At 40.0% G+C, this 16,002-nt stretch overlaps 1 protein-coding gene across 6 annotated transcripts in view; it reads right to left on the bottom strand.

Annotated features, from left to right (window-relative positions):
• Positions 1-1,364: 1,364 nt before the first annotated feature.
• The window catches only part of HEATR5A (HEAT repeat containing 5A), a 101,282-nt gene continuing 86,644 nt past the window's right edge, over positions 1,365-16,002 (bottom strand). For 4 of the 6 annotated variants that reach the window (XM_087422850.1, XM_087422875.1, XM_087422853.1 and 1 more), the window contains exons 31-36: positions 15,468-15,615; positions 14,353-14,625; positions 12,227-12,451; positions 5,866-6,020; positions 3,405-3,618; positions 1,365-3,099 (exon numbers count right to left, since the gene is read on the bottom strand). In XM_087422850.1, coding sequence (XP_087278976.1) covers positions 2,792-3,099; positions 3,405-3,618; positions 5,866-6,020; positions 12,227-12,451; positions 14,353-14,625; positions 15,468-15,615 — 1,323 coding nt within the window. In that variant the 3' untranslated portion in view covers positions 1,365-2,791. The remainder of the gene's footprint in view (positions 3,100-3,404; positions 3,619-5,865; positions 6,021-12,226; positions 12,452-14,352; positions 14,626-15,467; positions 15,616-16,002) is intronic. The other 2 variants (XM_087422868.1, XM_087422876.1) reach the window with 1 other exon arrangement.

The raw sequence follows: 16,002 nt of genomic DNA, 5'->3' as shown, positions 1-16,002 counted from the left end.
CATCCAAGTTGCTAATCAACATGTTTACTTTGTCAAGAGTTACCAAGCTAGTTAGACTGCTTTATCACAACTGGAGAGTTGTTGAAATAAACAGAATTTTTTTGTGTGTGTGTGTGAGGAAGATCAGCCCTGAGCTAACATCTGCCAATCCTCCTCTTTTTGCTGAGGAAGACTGGCCCTGGGCTAACATCCATGCCCATCTTCCTCCACTTTATATGGGATTTCGTCACAGCATGGCTCGACAAGCGGTGCATGGGTGTGTGCCTGGGATCTGAACCGGCGAACTCCAGGCCGCTGCAGCGCAGTGCACGCACTTAACCACTTGCGCCACCGGGCCGGCCCCAAAATTTTATTTTAAAGAATTTTTGATGTATTTTTCAGATTTAACTATTCACTTTAAACAAATCAGAACTTATATCAATATCTAATCATATAATCTATTCCCACAGAAACTAGAGGACATAATTTAAAAAAAAACTTTTTCCTACTGTATTAGTCAGAAACCTTTTGGTGGAAATTTGGAGAAATGTAACTGAAAACATCTTCAGCAAGGACTGAGGAAGGCTCCTGAGGGAACCTGGAGCACTGAGAGAAGAGACAAGCTATATCTTGATGGAACCAGGACTGCCAGAGCACTTCTTTTGTCTCCAGCATGGACCCTGGGATCAGAAAGACGAGTTCAAATCCCAGCTCTTAAGCCTTAATTTCCTTATCAGTAAGGATACATTTATTAATTCAATGTTGTATTAAACAAAGTGATACATTTAAAAAAAAAGGCTATCCAGGGGCTGGCCCTGTGGTGTAGTGGTTATTCGGCACACACCACTTTGGTGGCCCCGGTTCATGGGTTCGGATCCTGGATGCAGATCTCAACCACTCGTCAGCGGCCATGCTGTAGTGACGACCCACATATAAAACATTTCCCTTTTAGGGAGATAAGATATTAAAACGCAATCTGATGTTTCATGCACAGAAGAATGCATAAAGTACTACAGGAACACAGATGAGGAAGCAGTTAAATCTGCTTAGTGTAAGAGGAGGATAAGAAGTGTTAAGGAGTGTTACCAAGGGGAAGCAACATTTAACCCAGGCCTGAAAGGAATGGGAGTCCGCCAGATAGAACAAAGGAGAGAAGGGCATTCAAGTGAAGGAAACAATAAGAAGTATACACCCAGGTTTGCATGGACAATTAGGAAGACAGAGAATCCAAACCATTGCAAAGAATGCTCCAAAGAAAGAGCTCCTCTGAGAAAAAAGGCCAAACTACAGAGAAGGGATATTATACGCTCCATAGGATTGATTTTCTGGAATCTGTGGGACTACCCAACCACCTTTTGTGGGTAAAATAATTTCAAATACAAGAATGATAAAGAAAATTAGTTTTATTTATGTAAATTAGAAAAATCAATTGTAGTGTTAGATTTTGTCAAATGTTTTCATTCTAAACAATTTACAAGAGTATTTATATACAAACATAATAAAATAGAGTCCATCACATTGCTCTGGCTTGACTCCAAGTGTCTCTTCAATTCTGAACGTGCCCCTATCACTTCGGTTTTTAATTTTTAATAGGGAAATGCTTTGTTTTGACGTAGTGCTTAATTCATACAGTATAACACTGAAGTGGAGGAGAGTCAATGATTACCAACAGTTAAAAAATATTTTTTCAACCAATATGACTTTATCATTAGATTTTTTTCTATATTAAAATATGTTTCATGTTAAAAAAACATACTTGTACTCACTGATGATTTAAATTTTTTGTACTAAATTTGACATTTATATAAACTCATAGTTGATCTAAATATAGATATGAATCTATATTAAACTCATCAATATGAAGGTCTATCACAAATGAAAATGAACAAAATTGTTGGAACAGAGGTAACAGAAAATCCATTTGAGAAACTGAAGTGGAGATGGCTTATTCTATTTAAAATGAGTAAAATTACCATTTTCTGACCCCAATTCAAACTAAACCAAGAGGTGGTGAAAAGCCATGATATTTATAGACACCAACTCTTAAGTCACACTGTAGGGCTGTTATGAATTTGTACTATTTTTTTTTTTTTATAATTTTATTTATTTATTTTTTCCCCCAAAGCCCCAGTAGATAGTTGTATGTCATAGCTGCACATCCTTCTTAGTTGCTGTATGTGGGACGCGGCCTCAGCATGGCCAGACAAGTGCTACGTCTGTGCGCGCCCGGGATCCGAACCCGGGCCGCCAGCAGCGGAGCACGTGCACTCAACCGCTAAGCCACCGGGCCGGCCCTGAATTTGTACTATTATATGTCGGAAAATTCTAAACCAAGTTTCCTAAATGTTTCCAATCATTTATGCTGTTTGGGAAATCCAAGGAAGTTTAATACAATTACTGAATAAGGCAGAATTTTAATTTAGTGGTTGGGATACAATATAAATGCAGATAATTTATACTAGAGTCAAATCTATATCTGTCATAGTATTAAGTATACCATGTGTGTACGGACTGTCAGAAGAAATCCATTTCATTTTTAAAGCAGTGGATTGTTTAGTCAATTCAGTTCTTTAGCACTTTCTTGAAATTCCTGGCAAGAATTCTGATAGAGCTCTGTGGTTTTATTAAACAGAAAAAAAACCCACAAAAAAATTTATGTTTGCTGTTACTTTGAAAAGTCACAGCTATTTAAGTTAAAACAATCAACCAGACCTCCAAGTGCACTTGTGTCTAAAATGTCACTTTTTGCCCCCAAAGAGAAAGAAATGATCAAGTATAGTATTAAGGTGCTTACTATTAAAAAAAAATAACATCAGAGGAAATGGGTCTTTAACTGGATGCTTGAATTTTTTCCTGGGTTCTTAGTACGTTTAGGTGTTGGGGTCTTGACTTTGACACTCTCCTGATTGCCCTTTACAGCAGCCTCCAGGCGGGCTTTCAAGGCTGGAGAAGAAGCCATTACACTTTTAAAAACTGATGAATACTGAGGCCCAATCTGCATGAGATTTTGCAAAGCAAAGTCATGTAAATTTCTCATTATGGAAGTTGCTGATCCCAGAGCATTCTCATCCAAAAGGAAGGAAATGAGGATGGGTAGAAGACAGGCCACCAGCTGAGAGCCTGGAAAAGGAAACAAATGATGTAAGCTCTAGGTCTGGGGATGTAAACGTGCATTATACAAAGTTGTAAACCCACTTGATCTGTACACATTTTTCCCCACCTAAGGGGAAAACAATTCTTCCAATTTCTTCTCCCAAATTAATACTAAGTAATATAAATATTTGGGATTAACATAACACCTGCCTTTCAATGAATGCAGAAATATAACGTTAAGTGACTAATTGAAGGTTTTACATTTTAAATAACATTAAGTTTCTGATTTTGGACAGACTCTCATTTAGTATGACTTTAGTGCTGACACTTACGATGCTGTTCTTCAGCAGCGGCTACCAGTGCTTCCAAGACCTTTATGCCTTCTTGGAAGATCTGAAGCTCAGTAGTGTCTTCAGGTTTTCTCTTGTCTATTTCCTGCAGTTTTTCCACGATAGAGGATACTAAAGAATAAATGTATGGGTAGGAAACAGCTGGATTCGGATACTGAAAAATGGAAAGCAGGAGCTGATAGGTCTTGATTTGTACCTAATCAGGTAAGAGACAAAAACAGTATAAACTGTAAATATAAAATTACATTTATATTAAAATGTAGATTTCAATGCAAACTTTAAAAAGTAAATTAAAAAATGTAAATTTTGGGGCCAGCCTGGAGGCATAGTGGTTAAGGTCACGTGCTGCACTTCAGCGGCCCGGGGTTTGCAGGTTTGAATCCTGGTCATGGACCTATGCACTGCTCATCAAGCCATGCTGTGGCGGCATCCCACATACAAAACAGAGGAAGATGGGCACAGATGTTAGCTCAGGGCTAATCTTCCTCCGCAAAAAGAAGAAGACTGGCAATGGATGTTAGCTCAGGGCCAATCTTCCTCACTAAACAAAAAAAAAAAAAAAAAAAAAAAAAGGTTGGGGGGCTGGCCTGGTGGTGTAGCAGTTAAGTGCGCGCACTCCGCTGCAGCAGCCCGGGGTTTGCAGGTTCGGATCCCGGGCGCACACTGATGCACCGCTTGTCAAGCCATGCTGTGGTGGCGTCCCATATGTAGTAGAGGAAGATGGGCACGGATATTAGCCCAGGGCCAATCTTCCTCAGCAAAAAGAGGAGGATTGGTGACAGATGTTAGTTCAGGGCTAATCTTCCTCACAAAAACAAAAGTAAATTTTATTTATTTATTTATTTTTAAAGAATTTATGGCTGTATTTTATTTTATTTTTTATTTATTTTGTGAGGAAGATCAGCCCTGAGCTAACATCCGTGCCAATCCTCCTCTTTTTGTTGAGGAAGACCGGCTCTGAGCTAACATCTATTGCCAATCCTCCTCCTTTCCCCTCCCCAAAGCCCCAGTAGATAGCTGCATGTCACAGTTGCACATCCTTCCAGTTGCTGTATGTGGGACACGGCCTCAGCATGGCCGGAGAAGCGGTGCGTCAGTGCACGCCCGGGATCCAAACCTGGGCCGCCAGTAGTGGAGCGCGCGCACCCAACCGCCAAGCCACAGGGCTGGCCCCAAGAAGTAAATTTTTAAAGATTTTATTTATTTATTTTTCCCCCCAAAGCCCCAGTAGATAGTTGTATGTCATAGCTGCACATCCTTCTAGTTGCTGTATGTGGGACGCGGCCTCAGCATGGCCAGAGAAGCGGTGCGCGCCCGGGATCCGAACCTGGGCCGCCAGCAGCGGAGTGCATGCACTTAACCGCTAAGCCACAGGGCCAAAAGAAGTAAATTTTTAAAAGTCCCTAAAAAAAGATATTTATTTTGAATTTATCTTTAACCTTGGAAGTCCACGTGCTCACAGGTATTCAAACTTGCATGCTCACAGTGGTTGTGACAGTTTGGAGTGGGAACAGAGGCATGAGGGTATGTATAATAGGGAAGGATAACTATAAGTGGTTAATTTTTCTTTTCTCTAGTTCCCATTTTCCCCCTCATATGCCCCTCTATAATGTAAAAAACAAAAACCAAAACAAGACATGCACATAAACTTGAAAAATATTTTTGATTTCAGAAAATGTTTTAAACAAAAATCACATATATCTGACGTTCAAATGTGATGGTCTTAAGGAACCATGTCTGGACCATAACCATGTGTCATCACATGTCAGAGCCACCAGCGCGAGACCACTACATAAAGCTCCTGAGAAGGAGAAAAGGGATGACTAGACATCAAATATATAAATCATCCCTCATTCAATTCATTGTGTACTTGAATGATTATTGTTTTCTGAGAGAAAACCTGGTTCTTATATTTTAAGAGTTGATATATTTGTGATCTTGTGCTACAAACTCAGTCTGTAACACATAAAGGAACAGGAAATTAATCTAGCAAACGAAGGAGCCATAAAGGAATGGGATCAACTTGTGTGTACTGTTTTTGGAATGGGTCCCCTTATTTCAAAATCATACACTGAAAGCATATGCTGGAGTCTTCCTTCCTTCCCTTTTTTTTTTTTTTTTTTTAGGAAATCCACTATAATAAGCTACCAAGTATCTTACTAAATGTCCCTTGTAAAGTTCTAGAGATAGATCAATTTTAAGATGCCCCTATTTCAAATTTAGTTTTTTAAACATTTCCTTTATCTTTCTCCATCCTCAGGGCCAAAGAATAAGACCATTATTATTTGGCTTTGTCACCCTAAGAATAGGAATTAATCCAAACCTAAAAACAAAAAATTTTAGTCTGGTACTTCTTGTTGGAGCCAACAAAATCACAAGGAAAAGTTTTGCAAAAGCCTAAACATATTCCTATTACAAATATCTCTCTGCTAAAGACACCTACCATAGGCTCTTTTATCTCAAGAGTAGCCTTAAATTTGTCAATACAGCGCTTCTGAAGGCATGGAACGGTAGTTACTTCTGGACTGGTAGACAAAATAAATACTGTGACAGCAGTAAGCAGACTGACTTCATCAAGTTCTTGGTGTGTTCCATCTACTAAAGAGAAATGATTGATGAGAAACAGATCTGTTTTACAGATCTGTGTGAAGTTGTCTCTAGTTTGTAGTAACAATTTCTTTTCTGTACACAACAGTTACAAACCATAAACACTGATTGATTGACTTCAGAATCCTGGCAAATGTAGGTTTTAAAATGTGCATTCTAAGTAATTCTAGAGGCAAGAATCACCAAAGTAATTATAATCTTCACAGATAAAGATATCAGTAAATACATAAATACATTTATTTGAAATATACATTTACTAGTTGTGTGACCTTGGACATCTAACCCCATCTTCAGTTTTTTCATCTGTAAAATGGGAATAACAACAGACCTACATTCATAAGGTTATGAGGATCAAATGAGTTAATCCACGTAAGCATTCAGAATAGCATGTTGCACGTAGTGCTCAATATGTATTAGCTATTATAGTATTATTTTTATTGTGGAGCTATACAGAGATGCTTAGACAATTTTTTTTTGATTAAGTTTAAAGTATTCATATTTTGAAAATACAGTCATGCTCCACATAACGTTTCAGTCAAGGACAGACGGCATATACAACGGTGGTCCCACAGGATTACCATATGGCCTAGGGGTGTAGTAGGCTATACCATCTAGGTTTGTGTGAGTATACTATGATGTTCGCACAACAGAATCGTGTAACGACACATCTCTCAGAACATATCCTCATTAATAAGCGATGCATGACTGTACACATGTCAAGTGGAAATATCTTAGCATTTTGCTACGTGTACTATTTTTTTTTTTTTAAAGATTTTATTTATTTTTTCCCCCCAAAGCCCCAGTAGATAGTTGTATGTCATAGCTGCACATCCTTCTAGTTGCTGTATGTGGGACTCGGCCTCAGGATGGACGGAGAAGTGGTGCCTCGGTGCACGCCCGGGATCCGAACCCGGGCCACCAGCATCGGAGCGCGCGCACTTAACCACCAAGCCACGGGGCCGGCCCTGTGTACTATTTCTTAACAGTACAGAAAAACCTGGAAACACCTGCAGGGGCCACAAACATTTGAAGGAATTTTCTATTAGATGTAATTTACCTTCATTTCCCAAAGTCATACTCTCATTGAATAATTTTAAATGAAACTGCTGTGAAAAATCAATGTTGTTTGAAAAGGAAAAGGTGTGGCAAATTCAACTCTAACCTGTATAAGAATGGACTGCTACTTATGAAGAAATGACATATCTATATATCTATCTATATGTAGTGGCTTTGGTAACATTCATCCAACAAGTATTTAAGAAACATTTACTGGGCCTGCCTGGTGGTGTAGCAGTTAAGTTCGTGCATTCTGCTTTGGTGGCCTGGGGTTCGCTGGTTCGGATCCTGGGCGTGGACCTACTCACTGCTCATCAAGCCATGCTGAGGTGGCGTCCCACATAGAAGAGCTACAACTCTACAATTATGCTACACAACTATGTACTGGAGCTTTGGGGATAAAAAAGAAAAAGAGGAGGAAGATTGGCAACAGATGGTGGCACAGGGCCAATCTTCCTCAAAAAAAAAAAAAAAAAAGAAAGAAACATTTACTATGTGCCAGCATTCTTTTTGGCACTGAGAGTACAATTTACAGAGAAGATATACTATATACCAGGAAGTAAATAAAGAATTTAATTTCAGCTAGTACAAGATTTATGAATATAAAAAAAAATTAAAAGATAATAGAGGGCCGGCCCTGTGGCTTAGTAGTTAAGTGCGTGTGCTCCGCTACTGGCGGCCCGGGTTCGGATCCCGGGCGCCCACTGACGCACCGCTTCTCCGGCCATGCTGAGGCCGTGTCCCACATACAGCAACTAGAAGGATGTGCAGCTATGACACACAACTATCTACTGGGGCTTTGGGGGAAAAAAGGAGGAGGACTGGCAGTGGATGTTAGCTCAGAGCCAGTCTTCCTCAGCAAAAAGAGGAGGATTAGCATGGATGTTAGCTCAGGGCTGATCTTCCTCAGAAAAAAAAAAAAGATAATAGAAAGCAATCCAGGAGTTGCTACATTGGGTGGTCAGAGAAAGCCCTGAGGAGATGAATATCTGAGCTGACATTTGAGAGACAGTTACAATGAAGGCATAATATTATGGATGAGTGGGATTTATTTTACGAAAATCATTTGAATGATTTTTCTTTTTTTCGTGAGGAAGATTGGCCCTGAGCTAACATCTGTGCCAATCTTCCTCTATTTTATATGTGGGATACTGCCACAGCATGGCTTTTTTTTTTTTTTTTGTGAGGAGGATTGGCCCTGAGCTAACATCTGCCAATCCTCCTCTTTTATTTGCTGAGGAAGACTGGCCCTGGGCTAACATCCCTGCCCATCTTCTTCCACTTTATATGGGACGCCGCCACAGCATGGCTTGCCAAGCGGTGTGTTGGTGCGCGGCCGAGATCCAAACTGGCGAACCCCGGGCCGCTGTAGCAGAGCATGCACACTTAACCACTTGTGCCACCGGGCCGGCCCCCACAGCATGGCTTGATGAGTGGTGAGTAGGTCCGTGCCTGGGATCAGAACTTGTGAACCCCGGGCTGCTGAAGTGGAGCTCGTGAACTTAACCACTACGCCACCAGGCTAGCCCTAATTTGAATGATTTTAAGGTAAAATAGGTACATGGTCAACATTTAAAATTATGACAGCATTATTATAAGCACTTTATATACATTAAACAATTAATCCTCACAACAGCACCACAAGGTACATACTCTTATTTCCGTCATTTTATGGAAGAGAGACTGAGGAACAGAAATTCAGTTATTTGCCCAAGTCACCCAATTAGTAAAGACAGTTTGATTCCAGACAGCATACTGTTAACATGATGCTACACTGCTTCCCATGGAGTAAAGTTATTTTTAGTCATTCATAGCAACTTGAAACTACAACGTAGTCAGCTAGGCTGTCCAGAAAAAATGTCTTTTTATTCTCAGTAAGGTAAAAGCTCTCCTGGGTTCCTCTTCACATTTCTTCTAAAATTCACCTATTGTCCCTACCCCTGCCCAAATTCCTTTATTCCCATTTTCTTTTACAGAGGACAGTAGAAGGTTCCCTTAGCACTAGCCCCACGGAGAGGAGAGGCCTGTGTGGTAAGCGAGTGAGGCCTCTGGCCAACAGCCATGAGTGAGTCGTCCTGGAAAGGGATCCTCTGGCTGCAGCCCCGGCCAACAGCCGAACGTGAGGAAGCTCAGGAGAGACCCTGAGCCACAACCACTCAGCTGTGCTGCTCCCAATTCCTGGCCCACAAACTACCAGATAATAGATGTTCATTGTTTTCAGCCACTAAGTTTTGGGGCAATTTGTTACGTAGCAAATGGTTTACCCGTCAAGATCAGCTCCTTTAACTTCTCTCAGTATTTAGTCTAAATCCTCAAGGTCCTCACCTCATTCCCCGATACACAACAAAAACCCCTCTTCTTGTGTGTGAGATGAAAGACGAAAGCTCATTGTAACTCAACATAAAAACTTACACCTATTACTTTCCTTCCTTATCTCCTTTTCTTCCCTCTCACTGGCAGAGGTTAATCCTTCTCAACGTGCTGTGAATTTTATTCCTTCCTGCTTAGAAAGGGACATTGCTTCCCTCCCTAATACTTCCAACTCCAACCCCACCCCTGCCTTCTTTTCTCTCCATAAGCATGAACTCCTGCTAGTCTCATCCTTAAAAAAAAATTCCTTGACCCTACCCCTTCCTTTGGCTTTTCTTCCTCCTGTCAAGGGAGCCTATACTTGATTCTTCCCCTTCCTTACCTCTCATTTGTACCCTGACACTGTATTTTACACTGCCGACCACTCTCTAGCCATGAAAACTCTTGTCTTTGGCTTCTGTGACTGCATTCTCTTCTGAATCTCCTTCCACCCTGCTCCATAAACTTAAGCTGGTGATTTCAAATATCCATAGGTTGCACTGACAACGCCCAAATATACGTAGTCTAGAATCACCTCTAGCCCAGACTCCTTTTTGAACTCCAGACCTCTACATATTTGCTCCACTTGATTATTCTAGACATTTCAGGTAACGGCACTATGAGTGCTCCCATCACTCATACCCTTTCAGCAACTCCTAAACCAAACTATCAGTAAATTCTGTGAACACACACTTAACATCTTATTTTCATTATTCTACTCCTCTTTATCCTTACTGCTACTATCTTACCTCCAACAATCTTGCTTTCTTTTCTAACTGCTGCCAGAGCAATCCTTAGAAATGCAAATTCCATCACTTTACTCCCCTTCTTAAAACCCTTTAGTGATTCCACATGCATATTAAAAGAAGTCCAAAGTATAAATCATGCCGAACCCTCCACAATCTGGCCCCACGTACCATCCAACTTCATCTTTCTCTACTCATCACCAGTCACCACGCTCCTTCGCTTTTCCCTCAATCCCATATTCTCTCATTTCTCTACTTGCTGGCCCCAAATGTACCATTCTATTTAGGTCTCCAGGTGTTTGATCAAAATGTCGTGCCTGGAATCTGCTTCTATGACGTCCATGTGGAGAATGCTTTCTAATCCTGTAAGAAATGGACTCTCCTGGGAAGCCTCTTGTGGTAGACACAGAGGTGCATCACTGAGATCCCCTCTGTGGGGGCAGGTGCTGCCCAGCTGTGGGGAGTGTGGTCAGCTGTCAGCTCCCTGAGGACTGGCCTCAGCTACAGAGCTGCCTTGACTGAGATCACATCCTTCCTGGGGCAGCCCACCTCTGAGGATAAGGGCCAGGCCATTTCTGTCCCACGTGAGACAGTCTCCAGAGCGCCCATAACAGGTTTGCGGAGCTTTGTTGGTGGCTCGCACTGCAGACTGACTTCTCCTTTTGCCCAATATAGCTTTCCACTATTTCCTTCACAGATGTTGCTCCTTAATAAATCTCTTGTTCCTCAAGCCCCATCTCAGCATGACAGAACCCTACTGGTGACACTCTGTTTAATTCACTAAACAGAGCTGATTACTCTAATTTTTGCCAGTTAGTCCCTTTTTTATTGTACTAGAAATGCAGTGATAATTAAGACATTACTGTTGCTTTCAAGAAGCACCTTATGGAACTGATCATACCTTAAAGCAATTTATAGGCACTAAACTCCACTAGACTCTCAATTTTGGATACAAACTAGGTGGTCAATAAATGAATTCAATTGAAATCTTTTTACCATATGAAACAGAATATGGTGAATTGTGACCTTTATAAACAGATTAAGGAAGGCGGAGATAATTTGTAATACGTCTAAAGATTTTTTCTTTTTTTACTTTTTTTGTGAGGAAGATCAGCCCTGAGCTAACATCCGTGCTAATCCTCCTCTTTTTGCTGAGGAAGACCGGCTCTGAGCTAACATCTATTGCCAATCCTCCTCCTTTTCTTTCCCCAAAGCCCCAGTAGATAGTTGTATGTCATAGTTGCACATCCTTCTAGTTGCTGCTGTATGTGGGACGCGGCCTCAGCATGGCCAGAGAAGTGGCGCGTCGGTGCGCGCCTAGGATCCGAACCCAGGCCACCAGTAGCGGAGCACGCACACTTAACCACTAAGCCACGGGGCCGGCCCTAAAGACTTTTTTCAATCACTATAACATAACGTTGAAAATGAAAACTACACAACAATAACAAGAGAAAAACAAATTTTAATGGATACTGAACATAATACTGACTATCATTTAGTGATATATGCCAGGTAACAAGCAAGGTGCTTTTCGTATATTATGTTACTGCTCTAACAATTTCCTGCAACATAATATCATTATTTTGTTAATGAGAAAACCAAAGGCTCAGAGAAGTTGGGTAACTTGGCTAGTCAGTTACTGAGTAAGCGCTGGAATGAGGATATGAATCAGATGTGTCTTAATTTATATTTATAATGCATAGTTTATGCACTTTTCAGACTGTGCATATTAAAAACTTTTGTCAGCTAGTCATGGATCATACTATATTTTTAAATTAACATAATACTACATTTGAAGGTCTGTCACTGTCAACTTAACATAGAAGCTGCCAGTCAATTACATTAAAGGTTAAAGATATTAAAATGAGAACATAGATGTTTCTAGATTATCTACTTATACATATTCTGTAAAGTCATATGTAGTGAATATGGTCTCCTCCAGGTGAGACTGCCAAACATGATCAAGTAAATAGCTTATTCTCAAAAGGCTGTCCCTCTTGCTTTTTAAAACAAACTGAACAACTGCCTCCAAAGAGCCTTAATTACCTGGATCCCAACAGTCAAGAACTGTTGTTAAAGCACTTCGGAGAAGGTCAGTCCAAGCAGTATGGCTCTTTTCTGCTCTGGCCATGGGAGAAGACAGTATTCCTTTCAGAGCCTGTAGGGAAGCCGCGACCGTTGAGGATAACTGGCCGCCAGGTAACTTCACAGCAGTTTCTCGGAGGACCCCAATTGTGAGGTACAGTAGAGTAGGGAGAATTGAGATGCTTCCTGCAAGATACATGTAAAAAAAAAATCTCTGTATTTCAGTCTATATATGTAGTTCCTAAAAGGAAATCATCAATGAGTACGACAATGTCAAATATTTCTAGCTTTTAAGATTATTTTTCATAAAGGATTATAACTGTTAAGATAATTTAAGTAACATTAAGATTTTTAAGATTGGATCAAATTTTGGTTATAATTGAACATGTTATTTAAATTGTACACAGTATCATTATCTTTTTCTGTCCTGTGTTATTTGGCAGTTGACAAATGTTGAATTTACTTTTATTTATTTTTTAATGTGGTAAAATATACACAACATAAAAGTTACCATTTTAAAGCGTACAATTAAGTGGCATTGAATACATTCACAATGTTGTGCACCCATCACCACTATCCATTTGAATTTATTTTATATTAAAATTTTTTCAAGGAATTTGTAGCAATCCACTCAGTACAAAATATTAAAGTTTTCATGGCCACTAAGGAGTTGACAAGTCAGTAATGTGTAAAATGAAAGAGACTAAAGCCTAAATGGTCAATTTAATTTTCCCAGAGGCTACTCAACAAAACTCCTATATTTTTACCACTCATCTTCTGCTAGTCATTTTTTCTGCCACTTGGAATAAGGCAGTGGTGAGAACAACGAATACAGGTTTTAATTAAAATTGAAGCTTAAACTCTTGTTAAAAATAAGTGAGCACAAAAACTGGTCAAGATACATTTAAGCAGAAATAGCTTACCAATTACGAAGTATCTACTAAGTACTGAGAACCTATTATGTACTAGATTTCCTGGAGGATACAAAACTTCATTGCAAACAAAGTATATATGTCTGTATATATATTTGTCTTCTTTATATATAATAATAAATTACATATAATGCCTCCATATGACACACAAAAACTACGTATTACATATAGAAGCAACATATAGATATACATACATGCACATGAAAAATCAAAACTCAATTAAAACCAACTGAGCTAGAGCTTTTAGGGAGACAGTCACAGATGAGGGAGGCCTGGAGCTGAACTTCAAAGGAAGGCGAAATTTTAAAAAGGAGAGAAGAGACGGGGTCACTTCAGATCAAGTAACACCACGGACAATAGCACAGAACAGGGATGAGCATCAAGCCTCCTGGGTTCAAGAGTCAAACAGAGGGCCGGCCCCATGGCTTAGCGGTTAAGCGCGCGCGCTCAGCTACTGGAGGCCTGGGTTTGGATCCTGGGTGCGTGCCAACGCACCGCTTCTCCGGCCATGCTGAGGCCGCATCCCACATACAGCAACTAGAAGGATGTGCAACTATGACATACAACTATCTACTGGGGCTTTGGAGAAAAAAGAGGAGGAGGATTGGCAATAGATGTTAGCTCAGAGCCGGTCTTCCTCAGCAAAAAGAGGAGGATTGGCATGGACGTTAGCTCAGGGCTGATCTTCCTCAAAAAAAAAAAAAGAGTCACACAGAAAGAATCGGGAGGAGGCAGTGACCCAGCAGAGCCCTATGAGCGCCTTAAATGAAATATATTAAAAGTATGGACTTGACTCCAAACAGAACTGGATGTGATGACAAACTTCTGTCATCACTGAGGCAGGGAAGTCCATTAGATACTGTACAACAAAAAACACCCAAGAGCTAATAACTGCCACAGACCGGTTTAAAATATTGTCAACCATATTAGAGCTTATCCGTCTACAGTACTTGCTGTCTCTGTATTTACTTTCACCCTTTTAGTAACACAAATTATTAGATGTAATGTTAATCTTAGATGATTAAAAACATTACTCAAACCTTTGGGTCAGCATTAGTTTAATGAGAAAAGGATTAGCTACCATTATCTCCTGTATCTATGGAAACCAGTCCTCTCCTTCCAGGTCAAGTAAAGCAATCACACAGCACAGCATACCTTCCGGAGAGCACACGGCAGGAAGTTCAGCGAGGATAACTAAGGCAGCTGAAACCAATCTACTTCCATCTTCTGACAGCATCTGCGGCTTTGTAGCTTTTACTCCTGGGCTACCTGTCAATTTAGGATTTAGTTCTGGGAGCTGTCTAACTAGGATGCATACACACAATTCCAATGTCGCAAAAACCAAAGATTTCCCAGGCACAAGTCCTCCTGTGTCCTTTCCCTCTCCAAACTCTGGCAGGGTTTCCTTTTCAGCAGCCCCATCATCAACTAAAAGAGAAAAAACAGCATTGAATAAACGCTTTGTGTTTGTTTTGCTTCTGGCAGATGGCAATTTAGTTCATTTCTGTTGTAGGTAATACATTTAAGTGGCTAAAGTCTTGGGTGTTAAAGACTGAATGAGAAAACAGTTATGGAGATAAAAGCAGTTGTCTTTATTATTGCAATGGACCAAAAGAAATCCTTGGTAGCCTTCTCAGTCTTAAAATACTGCCTGGTTAATTCCTTGCTATTAAGAATGTGCACCTGACAGCTGGAGCTCCAGCGCTGACCTTGTGACCTTAAGAAAGACAGGAACTGGGGTCCCTGATGTCTTTTAAGAAGCTGCAATACCAGCCCAGGACTGCCTACCTCTGGTCTTCTCTTAGGTGAGAGAAGAAGTCCTTGTGTTTTAAATCCACTGTTACATTGGGTTTTCTGCTATATGTAGCCAAATGTAATCTTAAACGATAAACTCACCAATATCAAATTAGACTTGCAAACAAGCAATTTAATCACTTTGTAAAACCTAAGTCATTTAAAAATTGTCAGTAGTTTTTCCATTTACATTGGTAAACACTTAGCTAAACTAAGTATGCAACCAGTATGAGGGATTTTTTTTCCCATTCAGAGTTTTGTTAAAATTCTCATTTCCCCAAGGAACAGTAGTTTAGCTACTGACACTACCCAAGCTAACATGTAGAGGTGACTGAGAGGACTTAAAGCCATACCTAGAGATGTTTCATTTGTACTACACACAATAGATTATCGGAACGACACAGACACATAAGCAATACTTTAAGAAATAATGATGTTATGTGATTAACTTAGCAGCATTACGGGTTAACATTCACCTTCTGCACTTCGTCTTTTCTCCTTCACATGTTCTTGAGCTGCACAGATAATCTGCCTTACGACTTCAAGGGAAGCCAATTGAATGGAAGGTGATTCTCGGGTCAAAATTACTCGATGTAGTACATTCAACAACTCGATACCCAAATCCTATCACAGAAAACATTTAGAGGAGACTATATTGGAAATCACAGACTTTCTTTTTTCAAAATACCAATGTCAAAGGCCATGACAAAATTCAGAAAAAGAGAATATAACAAATTGCTCACAAAAAATAAAGGTGTTAGTGCAATGAAGTTATGGAACATTTTCTCCACTTTAAACCAACTCCAGATTGGTTTTTGTCCAATCCTGTGGGAGATGGCACTATGACAAAAGATCATTTTCACATAGGTCCTAAATTGGGAAAATAGAAAAGGAAATTTCCAAAACAAGATGAGAAATTTGGCTTAAAAGAATACACTGCCATGTAAATTCCCAGATTTATATTAAGGTATTCTAGTAATAACAAAGAATGACGGAGAAGTATGACATTAA

This window comes from Ceratotherium simum, chromosome 3, assembly GCF_057802395.1.
Source record: "Ceratotherium simum simum isolate JZ-2026a chromosome 3, ASM5780239v1, whole genome shotgun sequence".
Lineage (NCBI taxonomy): Eukaryota > Metazoa > Chordata > Mammalia > Perissodactyla > Rhinocerotidae > Ceratotherium > Ceratotherium simum.
The sequence above is the reverse complement of the archived record's forward strand: the minus strand, read 5'-3'. Positions and strand labels throughout refer to the sequence as shown.